General features: G+C 43.8%; 1 protein-coding gene across 1 annotated transcript in view; it reads left to right on the top strand.

Moving 5' to 3' along the window:
* The window catches only part of lama2 (laminin, alpha 2), a 76,453-nt gene that overhangs the window by 18,728 nt on the left and 41,180 nt on the right, over nucleotides 1-16,545 (top strand). The window contains 7 exon segments of the mRNA XM_029850012.1: nucleotides 3,577-3,681; nucleotides 6,226-6,437; nucleotides 6,531-6,642; nucleotides 6,718-6,831; nucleotides 7,817-7,944; nucleotides 9,918-10,004; nucleotides 13,664-13,875. Of these exon segments, the coding sequence (XP_029705872.1) occupies nucleotides 3,577-3,681; nucleotides 6,226-6,437; nucleotides 6,531-6,642; nucleotides 6,718-6,831; nucleotides 7,817-7,944; nucleotides 9,918-10,004; nucleotides 13,664-13,875 (970 nt within the window).

Below are 16,545 nucleotides of genomic sequence, written 5' to 3'. Positions count from 1 at the left end.
TGGGCTATAACAGAAATGGATGGATGGACGGATGGATGGATGGATGGAGGATGGATGGATGGATGGATGGCTGGATGGATGGGATGGGTGGGATGATGATGATGGATGGTGGAGTGGTGGATGGGATGGATGGAGGATGGATGGATGGATGGATGGCTGGAATGGATGGATGGATGGATGGATGATTGGATGGGTGGGTAGGGTGGGTGGATGGATGGATGGATGGATGGAGGATGGATGATTGGATGGATGGGTGGGTAGGTGGGTGGGATGGATGGAGGATGGCTGGATGGGATGGATGGATGGATGGATGGATGGATGGATGGATGATTGGATGGGTGGGTAGGTGGGTGGATGGATGGATGGATGGATGGATGGATGGATGGATGGATGGAGATGGATGGATGGATGGATGATTGGATGGGTGGATGGATGGGTGGGGTGGATGGATGGATGGATGGATGGATGGATGGATGGATGGATGGATGGATGGATGGATGATGGATGGATGGATGGATGGATGGATGGATGGATGGATGGATGGATGAGATGGATGGATGGATGGATGGATGGATGGATGATGATGGATGGATGGATGGATGGATGGATGGATGGATGATTGGATGGGTGGGTAGGTGGGTGGATGGATGGATGGATGGATGGATGGATGGATGGATGGATGGACGGACGGACGGACGGACGGACGGACGGATGGATGGACGGACGGATGGATGGACGGATGGATGGATGGATGGATGGATGGGCTACATAGGGTACAGACGGTACAGCATTACCGCCAGATCACACGTTTGGTTCAGCTATTTTCTTCCCTTCCTTTCTTTCCTTTCACCCCAACCACCAGGTATCAATCACACCCAGGAGGACAGTTTGGTCTTATGTTTACTGGTCCATCTGGAGCCCGTCTACCCTACGGCTAGCAACAATAACAGTCTGTGTGTGCATCTGTGAGGAAACCAGTGGATATACGAAGGAAAAAACTCCACCACAAACATCCACAGGCAACAGGAAGCAGACATAGGTGGTCTTTATGCCGTGCCTGTATATTTATGGGACTTGTTAACTTTGTGCATATGTGTGTTTGTGTGTCATCCAAGAGGAGTTTGTTTGCTGAAGCTTTTGAGCCAATCTGCTTTTCATTTTCCTGAAGGGTGATTTCTTCTGCCCCCGCCCAACCTGCCCTTCCTCCTCTCTCTGTCCCATCTCCTGAGGAGACGGTAGCTCGCCGCTGTCTTTTTGTTTTTTAGTCCTAAAATTGAGCTATAATAACAGATTGTGAGGGGCTGTATTTCCCTGAAGACACTGGGGTGAGATAGGCGAAACAAAACTGTTCCAAATAGGTTTTTTAATGAGGGCCGTGGTGCCGGTGTCCTATCGGTCTGTTGTTTGGTCTTAGGTTTTCTTATCTTTACTGTAGTGTTGCCTAGCGTTTGAGGTGAATTAAACTGAACTGATATATGTAATTATGCTCAAAAACTAAATGCCAAACAAAACACGGTGGTGATGGAATTTCTTTTCTCCTTTTTTGTTGCAAATATTTTGTTCTAGAAAGTTTAGTATTTATTCTCCTCAGTAAATTAAAAAATGAAAAGAAAGAAAGAACAATTTGACCTTTGGAGGATTATTAGAACTAGAAGCAACAATCATGAAGGTGAAGTCAAAATATAGTTTTCTGAGGTTGCAGTAGAACTCATAATACTGTAGAGTTGTGCGGGTTTGTCTGAGGAAGAGGTGGATGTGGATTAATTTTCACACTTTAACTGACTCCCTGGAAAACCCACTTCTCAAGCAATTTAAATCTCACTAACATTATCCCACGTGTTTATTCTCAAATCTCCTTTCCACCTTCCTACTTCATTTCATCCTCTCTCCCTTTTCTTTCTCTTCCCCGGTGTGGATTCTTCTTTCTCCTATAAAGTAAATATTCTTCTGACAGCAGATGGACAAATTGGTCTATAAAATGATGCTTTTGTTGATGCTTCATGTAGAAAATAGAGGACCTGTGGTGTCCCATTAAAGCACAGCCTCAATCATAATTTTATAGCTAGACTATCAAGTGTAATAAGTGTATTTATACCCTCAATTTCTTTAGAAAAACCTATATATATATTTAAAATATATCAAAAAGCAGCAAATGATTAAAATAAAAGTGAGCAAAGATGTTTGAGGCTGAGAAATACATCGTATTCAAGCCAAGTCCATTGTCAAGATGTTCGGCGTTAAGCAGGAGCTTTAATAAAACATAAAAACATCTGCTTTGTTGTTCCTCTAAAACATTTTCCGCATTGTCTTTTCCTATTATCCAGCTGTTTTGTTTTTGTAGCCGTCGTTATTTTTTTTCAGCATAAATAATTAAGTGGGAATGTCAGCCAGTGCTGGAGTGCTGGTATTCCCTGTTATGCTGTGTGCGCCCTGAGATGCTGCATGTTCACCCCTGGAATCAGCAAATATTGGCAAATACGTGTTGGTCAATAAAATGTTAAACCAAGTACTCGGCTCACTGCTGTGTGTGTGTGTGTGTGTGTGTGTGTGTGTGTGTGTGTGTGTGTGTGTGTGTGTGTGTGTGTGGTGTGTGTGTGCGTTCGGCTCAGCTGTAAAATGTGTGTTTCCTTCTCTCAGTTTAAAAAGTGGGAGTAATGATGTAGAATGGAAGTTTATATAGGTAACACACAACTTACCCCTCCCTCTTGATCTCACTCTCCTCTTCAGTGCCCCCCTCTCCGTTTTTATGGGGGGCATTATTATCTAGCTCTGCCACCCATACCGTTCAGGATGGAGCAGAATAATAAATGTCTGGATCGTGCCGATGCAGCAGTTCTCCATGTAAAGCTCATTATGTGGACTCAACAGAAATCTGCATAGAAAAACACAACAAGGAACTTAACATTTTAGTCCCCCCCCCCCACACACACACACCCCAAGGTGGTTTTTTTTTTTACAGCTCGTTTTACATCTTGTGCCCAGATGAACATTTCTTACTGCGTATTTCCGGTGTGTAATCTGATGTTCTGTGTGCTTCCATTCCCTAAAGAGTGTGGCCCTGCGGTGTTCTTGTTTAAATGTCCGTTGGATGGATGCACAGGTGGCCCGTCAGCCTTTAGCCCATTAAACTGCCATCTTAACAGCATTATTGGGTTTCCTCTGGAGAGTTTGGTCTCTTGTGCCAAGCTTATCAGTTTGATTTCTGCTTACATGTCCCATGATATTTCCTACAGGGACACTGAATTATTTTGGGTAATGTGGTACGGAAGGTATTGCCCGACCAAAGATAGATTCTAGATCTAGAAAAAGAGCGACCCAGAGCCTCCACCCAGCTGGTCATTCCCCCACATATTGTAATTTAAAAGCCATAGTTTATATATACTCTGTATACTCTCTGGAAAGCTAACTTTGTTTCAAGTTCTCCTATGGCTTTTATTTTCTTCACAGACAGCGACAACAGGGCAGATGTCACATACGAAATTGAGTTCTTGTGGTGAAGGCCATCGTGATGTGATACTTAATGTTGAAACATTTTACAGATGATTGAACGTAACAGGTTACGTCTGCTTTCTGCAGCTTACAGCCTACGGAGGAAACTTGGCCTACACTGTTTCCTATAACACCGACCAACAGGAACAATCGGTTATTCGAGTGACCTCTGAACCTGACCTTATCATAGAGGTAAGTTGTCCAACAACATGGTAACAGACATTACTAATTACACAAGTTAATTAAACAAGGTACAGTTCTTTATTTAATGGATATATATCCGACCACGATAATGTAATTTACCTTTATGTAAAGTTGTTACCAGCAGTGTTGTAAGAAATCTATAAAAGTTCTTTTACACACTTCCCTTTTTCAAAACAAAAATATAATATTACTGGTCTACTGCCAGGGAATCAGTCTACATGAATTAGGGACAATTTTGACCCAACCGACACATCGCAGCCAAAGGTTCCCAGTTATGAGTTGGAGGATTCAAGCGTCATTACCAGTTGTAGCATGACATAATCAGGGATTAGTGATCTGTTGACTAGGACACATGATGACCACGACAGGTAAAGTCTGACCTGTCAGTATGGTTGTTTCTTTGATTGTTGTTTGTTTGGGGTTCTGGTTAACCAATAGGAACAGCAATAACCAACAGCAATCAGGCATTGTGTGGTCTGAGTAATACATATACTCATTTCAAAATGATCCAATTCTATTTAGAGTAAATGACACAAATTCAAATGATGTGATTCAAATGAAGTTTAATGTTGCAGTGATTCAAGGTCGTTCTGTTGGTATTTCATCTGTGATAGGGCCAGGAATACACCCTGGACATGTCTCCAGTCCCTCACAGGACACCACACACACACACACGCACACATGGTCACATCCCCCCCCCTGACAAAGAATTGCTGAACTTGGCAAAAAAAAAGTAATAATAATAATGAACATAGTGTCCTGCTCTGCTCTGTCTGTGTTTTTATAATGAGCAGGTTGGGAGATGATGTATAGTGGCAATAAGCAAAGCCTCAGCACTGTTGGTTAACTGTTTATCTCATCCATGCCACCGAGCACTGTGGCGTGCACGTGAGCTAGTGCTAACGGTGCAGAATGTTCACACACACACACACACACACACAGATGCCACATCCCACACACCACTTTCTACCCAGGGTATGATTGAGATCGGTTATCAAGAATTTTTAAACATTTTCCAACATTCCAGTTGAGAATTGTTAATATACCTTTAGTTATAGTGTGTGTATAGTTATGAAGGGGAGCTATTGGTGGAGGGAAAGACATAATGAAATTCATTTAATTTACGAAAAAAACATTAAATTCAAAGTTAATATGGAGGAAATGAGGGAAGTATTAGAAAGCTAGTCGGGATTTCAGGATTCCTGCTGGAGTGAGAGATGGAGATTTGGAAGCATTTTTAAAGATTGCGTCACTGAGATGGACAATCGGAGAGGAGGTCCGTTGTCAGCAACAAGCATCTCTAAATGACGACCATAACGAGCCTCCCACACACTGTCAGCTGCCGTCTTCCCTCCTCACGGTCTCTCGTTCAGCCTTTGTCTCATGATTTCTTCTTTTTCCTCCACGGTTTACTCGCCTGCATCCATCCAGATGTGATATTGTTGCTCGAGGACGACTCTGGTGTCTCGGTCACAGCTCTGTGGGAGCTGCCTGTACAATACTCTGTCTGTCCTTTGTCTGTGTGTCTTTGTTGAGCTCCATGTCTATTTTCTGCCACTCGATGGTTGTCCTTCAGAACAACAATGGCAAAATAAATTGGTTAAATGCCAAAGGACAATGAACAAGGGACTGGAAATATGCGCATGTGAGATTCTTGATCCAAACATCTAGATTTTGTGATTTGATCTAAGTGTTGGAGTGCTTGAGCTTCTCTGTCCCATTTTAGGATTAGGTCAAACTAAATTGAAAATAATAATTTCATTCCACTCCGTTCAAAGTACCAAAACCTCAACATAACACTGAAGGAAGATGTTTTTTCCTTCTCTCTTCCTTCAGGTCGCATTAAAAAACTGACCACAAAGTTCTTCTAAAACTTCTACTAATTTTCTTCTGACTCCAGCAACAGCTTACGCTCTTAAGCCAGTGTTGATGATATCTTGGCAATATGTTGCAATAAAGCAGATTAATGAACAGCAATATTCCTGAAATGACTGTATTAGATTGTGATTAATGTAAATGAGACAGAATAAAAGACTTTCCATGGTGAAAACAATCATTGTTATTTAATTCTCTCTTCCATCTTTAAGCCTGCAGCTTGCTCCGTCCCCTTGTCCCTCCCTCCACCTCTTCCTTTTCAATTAGTTTTTATTTAATAGCTTATTGAGAAGCGCTCTGCCTCTCTCTCCTCTCCCATCAGTGCTTGTCACTCTGCGTTAGCTGCTACATGCCCATTGATCTGCTCTCAACAAGAGATAGTCCGATACCGTTTCTGCTCTCAATTCACTTTGCATTCAGTTCATTCAGGATGCCAATAGAAACCGCAGCTCATTACCTAATGACACATAATTCCACTCTTGCTTCTTTCTTTTTATCTCCAGTTCTGTTGTAGATCAGCGCTTTGTGAAGGAGGTGTCATGCTGTATTTATGCTATGTGGAGTGTCCACTTTCCACATGCTGTGATTTAAGAAAGACCAATAAAGAGCCTCAGCGAAGAAGACATTATAAATTCTGTCTTATCCTTTCCCTGCCAGGGAGGAGGGCTCAAGATAATGGATGGAAGGTTTGGCCAGCCAGTTTACCCGTTCTCACCAAGTACCAATCGCATCAAGCTTCTTCCAGAAAACTTCCTGGACGCAGGGAGCGCACAGCCAATAAGCCGGAGGGATTTCTTGAGGGTTTTAGCCAATCTGACGAGCATGATGGTCAGGGCGTCTTATAGCACAGAGCCCAGCGCCGTTTACAGGTCGAGATGCAGCAGTACAGAGAAAAAGTTTGTTTCTTGGGCTGTTGCTTGATATGTCATTTGCATGTGCATGTGTTTGTGTCGTGTGTGCAGACTTCATTCATTCTCCATGCAGATAGCTGACGCCTCCCTTCAAGGGGACCAAAGAGCTTCAGCTGTAGAGTTCTGCTCGTGTCCAGCTGGATATGCTGGAACCTCCTGTGAGGTATATTCAAGAGATGCTTTGCAGTACATGTACAGTCTTTTGTGTACCGTCTCCAACTGTTTTTGTGTGTTCCAGGCCTGCATTCCCGGCTTTCGAAGAGTTAATGGGAATCTGTATAATGGCGTGTGTGAAGCATGCCATTGTCACGGACATGCTTCCCACTGTGACGAGGTCACGGGACACTGCCTGGTAGGACGCCAATCGAGACCGCTCTAATCATCAGCGAACACGCATCACTGTAGATCTCAACTGTAAAAAGTGGCTGATGGAGAGGGCTATTTTTGGAAGATTCATTTTGGATGTCAGCGTGTTTTGCAGCAGCGGGCTTCAATACATACTCCTCAGCCTACACACTGCGTAGGGGCTGTTGTATTAATGCCTTGTGTTTTTATTACAGATGAACAGAACAGAGAAAAACACACACAGGCAGATGGACGAGGAAGAGAACACGCATGAGTCAGGCCACTCGTATATGATATTCACACTCAGTGACAGGCAGGCACAGATGCCCCTCCGTGTGTTTTCTGGCTCCGGCTGAATGACTGAATGATGCCGTGGTCCTGTAGGTTAGCGTAGTGTGCGTGTGTGTGTGTGTGTGTGTGTGTGTGTGTGTGTGTGTGTGTGTGTCAAGATGTATTTAAACAGAGAGGAGACATTTGATCTGTGAAAGAGTGATATGGAGCATAACTGACATACACACACAGACACATTGCTCACAGCACTGTTATTATTCGCTTGATATACATACAGAAACATTTAGGTGGGGAAGAGAAACCCTTTTTTTTTTACATGTTTTGCTCTTTAATTGAGGCTTTTTTAATTTTCTTGTGGTTTCAAAGAGGCAAAATTTCCTGCAGGTACCCCGGTGGTGCAGGCAGTACTGGCATCTTGCAAGTAGTGCAGATCTCGTACTTGCCACATCTGCAGGATTGAAAATCCACGTGCGTTGAGCGTGTGCTCCTGAGCAGGAGAACTGAAGTAGAGGCACATTGAAAAGAGCCATTTTTATACTACAGCAACAATGATGCTGCTCGTCATGTATCAGTCATATTTATTGAAAAGATTATAGTAGTGAACGACGAATCAATGGCTGCTCCCAATGAAAGAATGACCAATCTTTTTAATACTATACCGATATTTTTAAATGGATTTGTTTTCTCGCTGCTACTTTCAGGACTGCATTCACCACACCACAGGCCCGCACTGCGATACCTGCCTACCTGGTTACTATGGAAACACTACTCATGGTTCACCTGCAGACTGTCAGCTGTGCACCTGCCCGCTGAGCCTCCCCAGCAACAGGTAGAGTTTGTGGAACCTGAAACTGATGATGGCAAAGATTCGGATCATTCTGTGGTTTGAACTGGAACATTTGCTCTCTTTTGTCCAGACTTTAGTCTGTACAAAGCAATAATTATGAGATGAGTAGAAAGGTCACCACCAAAGCTACTACCGCTGGAGAGTCCTGATCCCCGGAGGTAGAACTCTCATCCTGGTTGCTAAATGGTGAAGAGCAACTTGCACAAATGTAACCATCCTGTGTAAAAACCTTATTCCATCCCCATTATTACCCTCCTATACAAAACTCAGCTATACCACATAATCTGATGTCGGTAAATGGGCCGTCGTTCTCTGGTGCTCTCCAACTTCATTGAAATTGTAAGATATTGAAGAACATGTGTAGAAATCCAAGAAATGCTGTTTCTACTCTCACACTTCTTCCCGTTGGAGTGGAGCAGTTAGATATTTAGAAGTATGCCGTAAGCTCCTTCTCACTGGGTAGTTGTAGAAGTTATATGCAGGAAAGCCTGAGGCCTGTTTTCCTGATGAGACATTTGTTTTAATGCCTTCAGCACAGCAGTAGAAACCTGTGTATGAAGTGCTGTAGCGCTGAAGTTGGTCCGTCACTACAGGTGGCAGAGTGGTTTCCCCTGCTATCACAATTGTCTCCTAAAGCCTGACAGCTGTAGCTACCAGCTGTGAAGAAAGCAATTTAAAAAAACCAAAAACTGCCTGGCACCTTCCACCATTGCGTATAGCTTTCTAATCATCTTAATTAACTCGATTTGTGTTTTTTTTTTTTTAGAATGGCAGGCGTGTTTGCGGTTAAAATCAGCTCTTCTAAAAGGTCTTATTCATACAGGCAGGATTGGATATCACCTACACGAATATGCCGAAATTGAAAGACACACACACAAACACACGGAGAGCGGCAGCGACAGCTGAGAATCTTTTTGCAGTCGCGACACGTCATGTCCTAACCTCCCAAAGCTAAAGACAGCCTGGACTCTACCCTCTCCACTCCTCCTCCTCCTCTAACCCCTGCAGTAATAATAGCCCGAGGTTTTTGCTCTTTTCAACTCCTCAAAATAGCCATCTATTCCCTTTAGTTTATTGAAGCCAGTCACTCAAACAGTCTGTCAGCCAGTCAGTTGTTGCTCTGGTGAAAATGTGATTAAATGTTCCGTATTATAGAATGTGAATCCTGGTGATTCACAAGAGCAGATATATAGTTGAAGCTAGCTATACTGGTCCTGATAATTAATATAGACAATATCGTAAATAACAATAAATGTGTGTGGATGGATGGATGGATGGATGGATGGATGGATGGATGGATGGATGGATGGATGGATGGATGGATGGAAAAACTAGGGTCTTTAATTAAAACTGCTTTCATTATGTAGCTGTCTAATATTGTATTTCCCATTACCCGAGGATTTGAACCGCCATTAAAATGTTACACTTTCTAATAAATACATGTGCTGATGGCGCATCAATTATACAGCCTTTATTAAGCATACAGACATGTTTTGAGGTGGTTATGTGTGTTGGTCATGGACGCGAACTGAGCCAGTGGTGCCCATGACTCAGGCAGTCAGTCAGCCGGCGAGCCAGTCTGGAGACTGGAATCTGAGCCAGGAGATCTATCTATAGTTTATGGAAGTGGGAGGTTGGCAGGATGAGGAAAAGAACCCCCTCCACTTCACTGTCCCTCTCAGTTCATTTAGGTTGGAGTTTGGAGGGAGAGTTTAGTTTAGGTTGTGTGTATAGACACTTCAGTGTGTCTGTGAGTGTTTTACAGTTTGAATGTGAGGGTTAAATTGGGGAGGCAAAGGCACCTGTTTGAGTGTGTGTGGTGTGTGAACTTGTGCGGTGAGACAAATAATGGCCTTGACTCGCCTCTGTGGTCTCCTTTTCTCCCTCTTCCTCCTCCACCCGCTCACCGCGGTGGGACAACTCCAACAACGACGACTGGATGGCGACTACAACAGCTTCAGCCCCACCTGCCACTTGAGCAAAGGGGGAGAGCTGCTGTGCGACCAGTGTGAGCCTGGATACACAGGACCACGATGTGACAGGTAACACACAACTGCACACAACGCTCCTTTAATGCCGTCGCTCCCAGGTTGATGACGAGACCATGTGTATTGTGTTTGATTCCAAAGAGAATCTGGTCGTCAGCAGTCTCTGTTGCTCATTAGCTGATGTTTAGGCCTCTGTTACTCATCGACCATCCAGCTTTCTGTCCTGGGCCCATTTTCAGATGAGGTGACAGTCTCGTCCCATTAGCTGAAAGCTCCGTTTCCAAGTCAGGACTAACGAGAGGACCTCGTGGAAGCTAGCCTTGTTAAAACTTCAGCCTACGATGTCGTGTTGATGCCACGTTAACACATTTTTTCATACCTTTTTTAAGGGAGAATGGTACCTTAGTGTATATGGCTAAATTAAGGAATAAATTAGGAGAACTTTGTGGTGAAGATTCTATACTGTGTGTTCACTGGTTTCATAATTAGAGGACATTTTTACAGTAATAAGTTTTGGATATTAGGATCAACAGTGAAGAATCCGCTGTGTTTGAACTGAACTAGATCTACAGTAGCTGATGGGGAGAGAGGCCCTTCCACGGTCTGGCCGCACGTTCTTTTTTTCTCTTTACAAACCTTATTTGTGTGCACACATTGTGCACATTAGATGGGGTGCAAGCAGTAGTTTTGGGGGTCCAGTCCTATTATAGGGCAGGTGTGCAGCCTGGCAGAGTTGTGATTTTTCCATCCATATTTTTGGTTCTGGTTCAAACCAGTTATTAAATGTGCAGACCTGCAGTGGGCGAGCGGTGTGATTTTGTTCTTCGTGAAGGTCATCATCAGTTGTCTCCAGGTTGAACCAATTTGCCTGAAAAGTACAACCAGGGAAAAGATTGACAAATAAAATGTGGAGCTCAACTGAGAGCCCCTCTTTATCTGAAGGCTGAGGGCAGCGACACTTTTCATAGATGGTTTTAGTCCTCTTACCTTCACTTTCACCCCCCTCCCACAAGGTCCACATACACTCAGCACAGGTGGATGGGTAGCATGCGGAGACAGATCTGCCCTCTCAAATTTATGGGTGCGCGTGTGTTTGTGTACATGCAGTAAAGTGACTTCTGTTGATGTTCCAGAGACGACCATAGGAGAGATGTGCTTTCTTCTGATTGTGTGCTCTGATGCCATATGGCGCCTGTAGTCACTGCACAGAACAGTTGGGCAACAAAAAGACAAAGAAACAGGAGCTGGAATGTGATTTTTTAAAATGTGACTACGGTAAATAAATTAATTAGGTAAAGATCATTTGGTGGTTACTTGTTCTATGAGCATAATTGATGGGTGTTTTGCACTACCTGCCAGTGTGCTTAACTACAATGCTGTTGTTGTTTGAGGTCACTCATAATGTACCAATTTGTGCTTGATATAGGCTTTAACAGAAAAAGCTTCAGCCATGGTAATAGACTATCCATTTAGTGCTAAGTGGGTTTGGTGTTATAAACAGCTACTCAGCACTACGCACTAAGATTCAAAATGAAGTGGGGAAAAACCTAAAATTCTGAGAAAGTATTCTTAACAAATATTCCATTTCCATCCACATTTTAGAGCTGCTCTCTGAGCGCCTGATTGCTGCTTCAGCGTGTTCTCGTGCATAAATAACCACAAGTGCTGATATATAGCAGCTATGTATCTTTATGAGGCGTTTAGTTTCCAGAAAGCTGGGCGAGGGTTTGGAATGGTGCCGGGATGAGCCTGATAATTGAAGCTCTGAAACATTTAGAGAGGACAGGCAGCCATACTGCACAAGGCTGCTGGGCTGATCATCATTTCCGCCATCACAACTTGCTTTTCCTCCTCCTCCTAAATCAGCGGCTCCCAGTGAGGTGGACGGCTGGAGGCTGTCCAGAGACAATGGGCTCAGGAGGCCGATATTTAACAGCATCCTCCTCACGACAGCAGCGTTTTCTGACACCTTCTTACCACATGTTTCTGCCACGTTTGTTGGTCAGAACCTCAATAATCAGATGCTCTTGCGTTCTCCTCCTCCTCACGTCTGCCTCAAACACATCCGTCTGAATTCCTTCTTAGAACTGAGCAATTTCAGAAGCAGGTTGACAAAGGTCAGAGGCTGACAGAGCAGGTCCATGGTCGTGGATGTTATTACACTGTAATTACAATGTAATATGAAGACTGTTGGGGTTTTTTTTCCACCACACAGTTACAACAAGCTATATTGCTTTAAAGTAACAATACAGTTCAGATTAAATAAAAGATTTTTTGTTATAAAGTCATTATAACTATGAGATGCCCCCCCCAAGACCTTCACATACAACATCAAACTGGGGAACGTGAGAGACAAATGTGTTGACAACAGTGTCCAGCCACTGCCAGAATGATTTAAGGGGAATAAAATAATGTATTTGTTGCACAGTTGGCAGCTCGGACACACAACAAATGGCAAAAATGGTGTTCTGAGAAACTTCAGCAGAATGACAAATGTACTCAGAGAAAAAAATGGCTTTAGAGAAAGACTCAGTGAGGTGGTCGATGAGTTATTATTCATGTTTTAATCGTACCTGCTGGATAATCAGGGCGACACTGTGAGGGGAGAGCAGAGCTCCTGAGAAGAATAACAGAGCGTCCAACATCCCAGAAGCTCTGTGATCCTCGTCCTCTTCCTCTACATTCCGAACACTTGGACCAGGTGTGTCGTGTACTCAGAACATGCCCATTTTACTCCTGCATACTGGATTATAAATAGTACAGAGTATTTTCTGTCTCCATGGATCCCCAACTTAAAATGATGCAGCCTAGAATTCAAAGCCCAATATGGCTTCTCTCTTCACTATACCCCCAACACACACACACACACACACACGCACGCACATGCTCACACACGCACACACATGCACAAGCTAATAATGCAGTTCTATTGAGCACAAAAGGAAGGTCAGTGGTAATAATGGCTAGATGCTCTTGACTCTGTTTTCCATTCTTTATTTTATATAGTGTTCTAAATTCATTTATTTCCTCTGGCCTCTTTCCTCTGTCTGTCTGTCTGTCTGTCTGTCTGTCTGTCTGTCTGTCTTGGTCCATGTTTAGATGTATTCGAGGGCTCTTAAAACCACACAACTTTGCCAAATCAATATGTTTTACAGCACCTGGATTTCAGCTTTTCATCAATGAATGAAATGTTATTGATTGCAGGAATTAAAGAACATTCAGGATCTACATTTTCCATTCCGGTGCGTCACAGTTGTTTCTTTGTTCATGTAAAGTATTCACTCAAAAGAAGAGACACATCGGGCCGAATGAAAATGAGAGACATCTTATTAGCTCCCAGGTTAGATGAACTCGTACATGTGGCTGTTTTCCGTGCGTTTTTGTGCATTTCCAGAAAACAACATTTTCAAGTGTAATTTTCCGGATGAAAGAAGAGAAAAGCCACCTTCTCTTGAGATTATTCCACCATTATATCTTTGAATAAGACCCAATACACAGTTGTTATGTTGTTAGAGAGCACAGCAGGAGGCGTGTTGACTCGTCCTTGAGACATTGGTGGGACATCTTCCCCACGATTGTCAGAATATGTTGAGGGGATCTTTGGTGGATAAAGAGATAAAAAGAAGTGAACTTGAATTCTCATACATAATGTAATAAACGCATGTAATAAACGCCTGTGTTCTACTGCTTTTGTACCTCTCCACCCCTCTTAGATGCTACAATGGCTACTTTGGCCAGCCCAGCGTGCCAGGAGGCTCCTGCCAGCCCTGCCATTGCCACGGTAACCTGGATTTATCCACACCTGACAGCTGTGATCCAGTGACAGGCCGGTGCCTGCGCTGCCGTCAAGGATACGGTGGCGCAGACTGCGACAGTTGCGCGGAAGGTTATTACGGAGATGCCACTGCTGCGAGAAACTGTCAACGTAAGTAGAGCAGCCATCTAGAGCCATCTAAAGTCACCTGTGCACGTTCATCAGCTGTGGGTGGCTGCTGCCGTCTGAGCAACAGTTAGCTTTAGCGTCGCTTGGTCTGATGTGATCGAATGTGCACCATCACGAATGACAACCAGTGTTGTGTTGCTGACATGCTTTACATGCCTGGATTATGGATTATTTGTGATATTAATATCTCCCAGCGCGGATCCAAAACAGGAACCGGTGTAGCCTTGTCAACCTACACTTATTCATAGTGTTGTTCCGTTGATACAGAAGGAAAAATAAAAGCAGGGCCAAAGTGATCAGAGAGGCAGTCAGAGTATTGATCCAAAATGATATTTGTGATTTAGAATTAAAACCAGTCATTTCAGCTTTGACCAGGCTCTCCGTCTCAGCGGGGGTGCCGATCCGTAGCTTTAGTGTGAAATACAAGTTTAGCTCAATGAGGCTATTCAGTGCTTTTTATATTAATTTACAAAAATGTTTTTGATACGCCATCTGCTGTATGTGTGTGTGTGTGTGGGGGGGGGGGGTGCTGTGGTCGACATGGCGACAGCAGCATGTTAGGGGGAGGACACACATAAATAATTAGATGTGGATAAGAAAGGTGATGGGGGCATAAGTGGGGGGGGGGGGGGGGGGGGGGTGCATATGAGTATGCAGATGGCGATTGTTTGTAAAAGTGTAAAAGTGTCTCCTACTTTGTTTACGTTCCAATGGGCTCCTCACAAAAACCCAAAGCTAGATTTGTCAGAGCAGACACCTGGAAACCAACAGAGAGCAGTTATTAATGCGTCCTCCATAGCTCATTGTTCGGTAGTTGTTTCCCTTCTCCTCCCAGCTAAATGCTTATTGATTAATCAGACTGATCCATTGCTTTCCTGCAGTGCTGATCGGCTGCTCGTGTCTGGGAGACGGGTGTGTGTGTGTGGGGGGGGGGGGGGGGGCGCTGTTATCGATCTGGTATCAATGACCACCAGGAATTATTAAAACACAACTTTCAGTCGGCTTCTGTCAGTCTGGCTCTGTCTGCCTGTCTGCATCGCTCTCAGGCTTAATGAAGTTTATTGAGTGGAGCAGCAGAGTTCAGGCGCAGCTCCATTTGTGTGCGATTAGACTGGGAAAAGAATCATCTTCTCTTCCTGGTGGTCATCAGAGCAGCCGGCTCTGTTTTTGGATGGATGGATGGATGGATGGAGAAGACTTCAGGATTGCAAGGTATCTTCTTCACAAAGGACTACTTTTAGGACCAATCATCAACCCATCTGTCCATTTCGGATTTGGAGAGTAAATTGCAGCATCTAATCACTGGAACAGAATTGAATGCATTGTAATTCAATAATGTAATTATGCTTCCTCAGTGCCTGGCACTTAATGAATGCTGCAGACATCCTGAATACAGCCAATCAATAGTCTCTTTGAAGAGCTCTCAAAATCCTAAATCAACCAGTCAAATCAGCCAATCAACATTAGCCGAATAGCCTCTTTAGCAGTATGGAAGGTCATGAGGCGCAGTCAAGAACTGATCATCCAGATTTTCCAGTATACATTATGAAATGTTTCCACTGACTTTTGCCGACTTTTGTTTTGCTTCAGTGTTGCACCGCGATGTGTCACTGTCTGTTGCTGTTTACCTGACAGATGTCTGAGGAAAGAATAGAATGTCGCGAAAGTTGCGACTAAAAAGATGTTATTGTCACCACTGAGTACGAATCTGAAAGAATAACACTAGATAACGCCGCATTTCATCCCACACCATGGTATTACGTGGTAGTGACAACACAACAGAGTCCAGATGGTCCCCTTAGGGTGAAGCTTCAGGGGTGAGAGACTGTGTGTGTGTGTGTGTGTGTGTGTGTGTGTGTGTGTGTGTGTGTGTGTGTGTGTGTGTGTTAGGGCTGCGTGCGATCTGAGCACATGTCTGTCTGCAGTTCTGTGTGAAGTTGAATCAATGTTTGTGCTGCGTGTGTGTCTGAATAATTTTAAACCTGTGTGTGTGTGTGTGTGAATGTGTGTGTGTGTGTGTGTGTTGGGGGGACATCTGTTGTACCTTGCTTTCTCTCAGTTTTCCTGCCCACACTCGCGTCCGTCCTTCTGTCTCTTAATGCTAAGACCACATGCGTGATGTGTAATGCTAATTTCTTAAGAATGTGTGTGTGTGTGTGTGTGTGTGTGTGTGCTGTTCCTACAGCAGTGCAACAGATGGAGGTTGTGATGCTCAGGTTTATGACTGTAAACAGACTCTTGTGTTGATGGGGTTGTGTGGGCGTGGATTCATTTAAATCAGTCAAGTCGCTGCCACTGAGTTTCACTCAAAATAGCCATTGTTGAAAAAACGCTGTCCATTTTCATCACAAGATGACTTATTAGCTTTTATTCTTCAAAAGATGCGAGATTTGACACTGCAGTGACAACAGTCGGAGAGGTTTCATGTTATTTAATTGGCCATTGAGTCTCTAGCTGTCTCCCCTGGCGTCTTTGTGAAGGCGGGTCACATCCCTGAACTCCCCACGGAACTCCGACATTTTTATCTTATTCGTAATAAATCAATCCACAAGAACATTTTCAGCCAGCAGGACGCTAATGTGCCAGTCAATATATACTCCTAAAGAGTTTAAACTGCCTCCGAAGTGTCCGACTAGACTGAGAAGAAGAGCG

This window comes from Takifugu rubripes, chromosome 16 (genome assembly GCF_901000725.2).
Source record: "Takifugu rubripes chromosome 16, fTakRub1.2, whole genome shotgun sequence".
Taxonomy (NCBI): Eukaryota; Metazoa; Chordata; class Actinopteri; order Tetraodontiformes; family Tetraodontidae; genus Takifugu; species Takifugu rubripes.
This window is presented reverse-complemented; position numbering and strand designations above follow the sequence as displayed.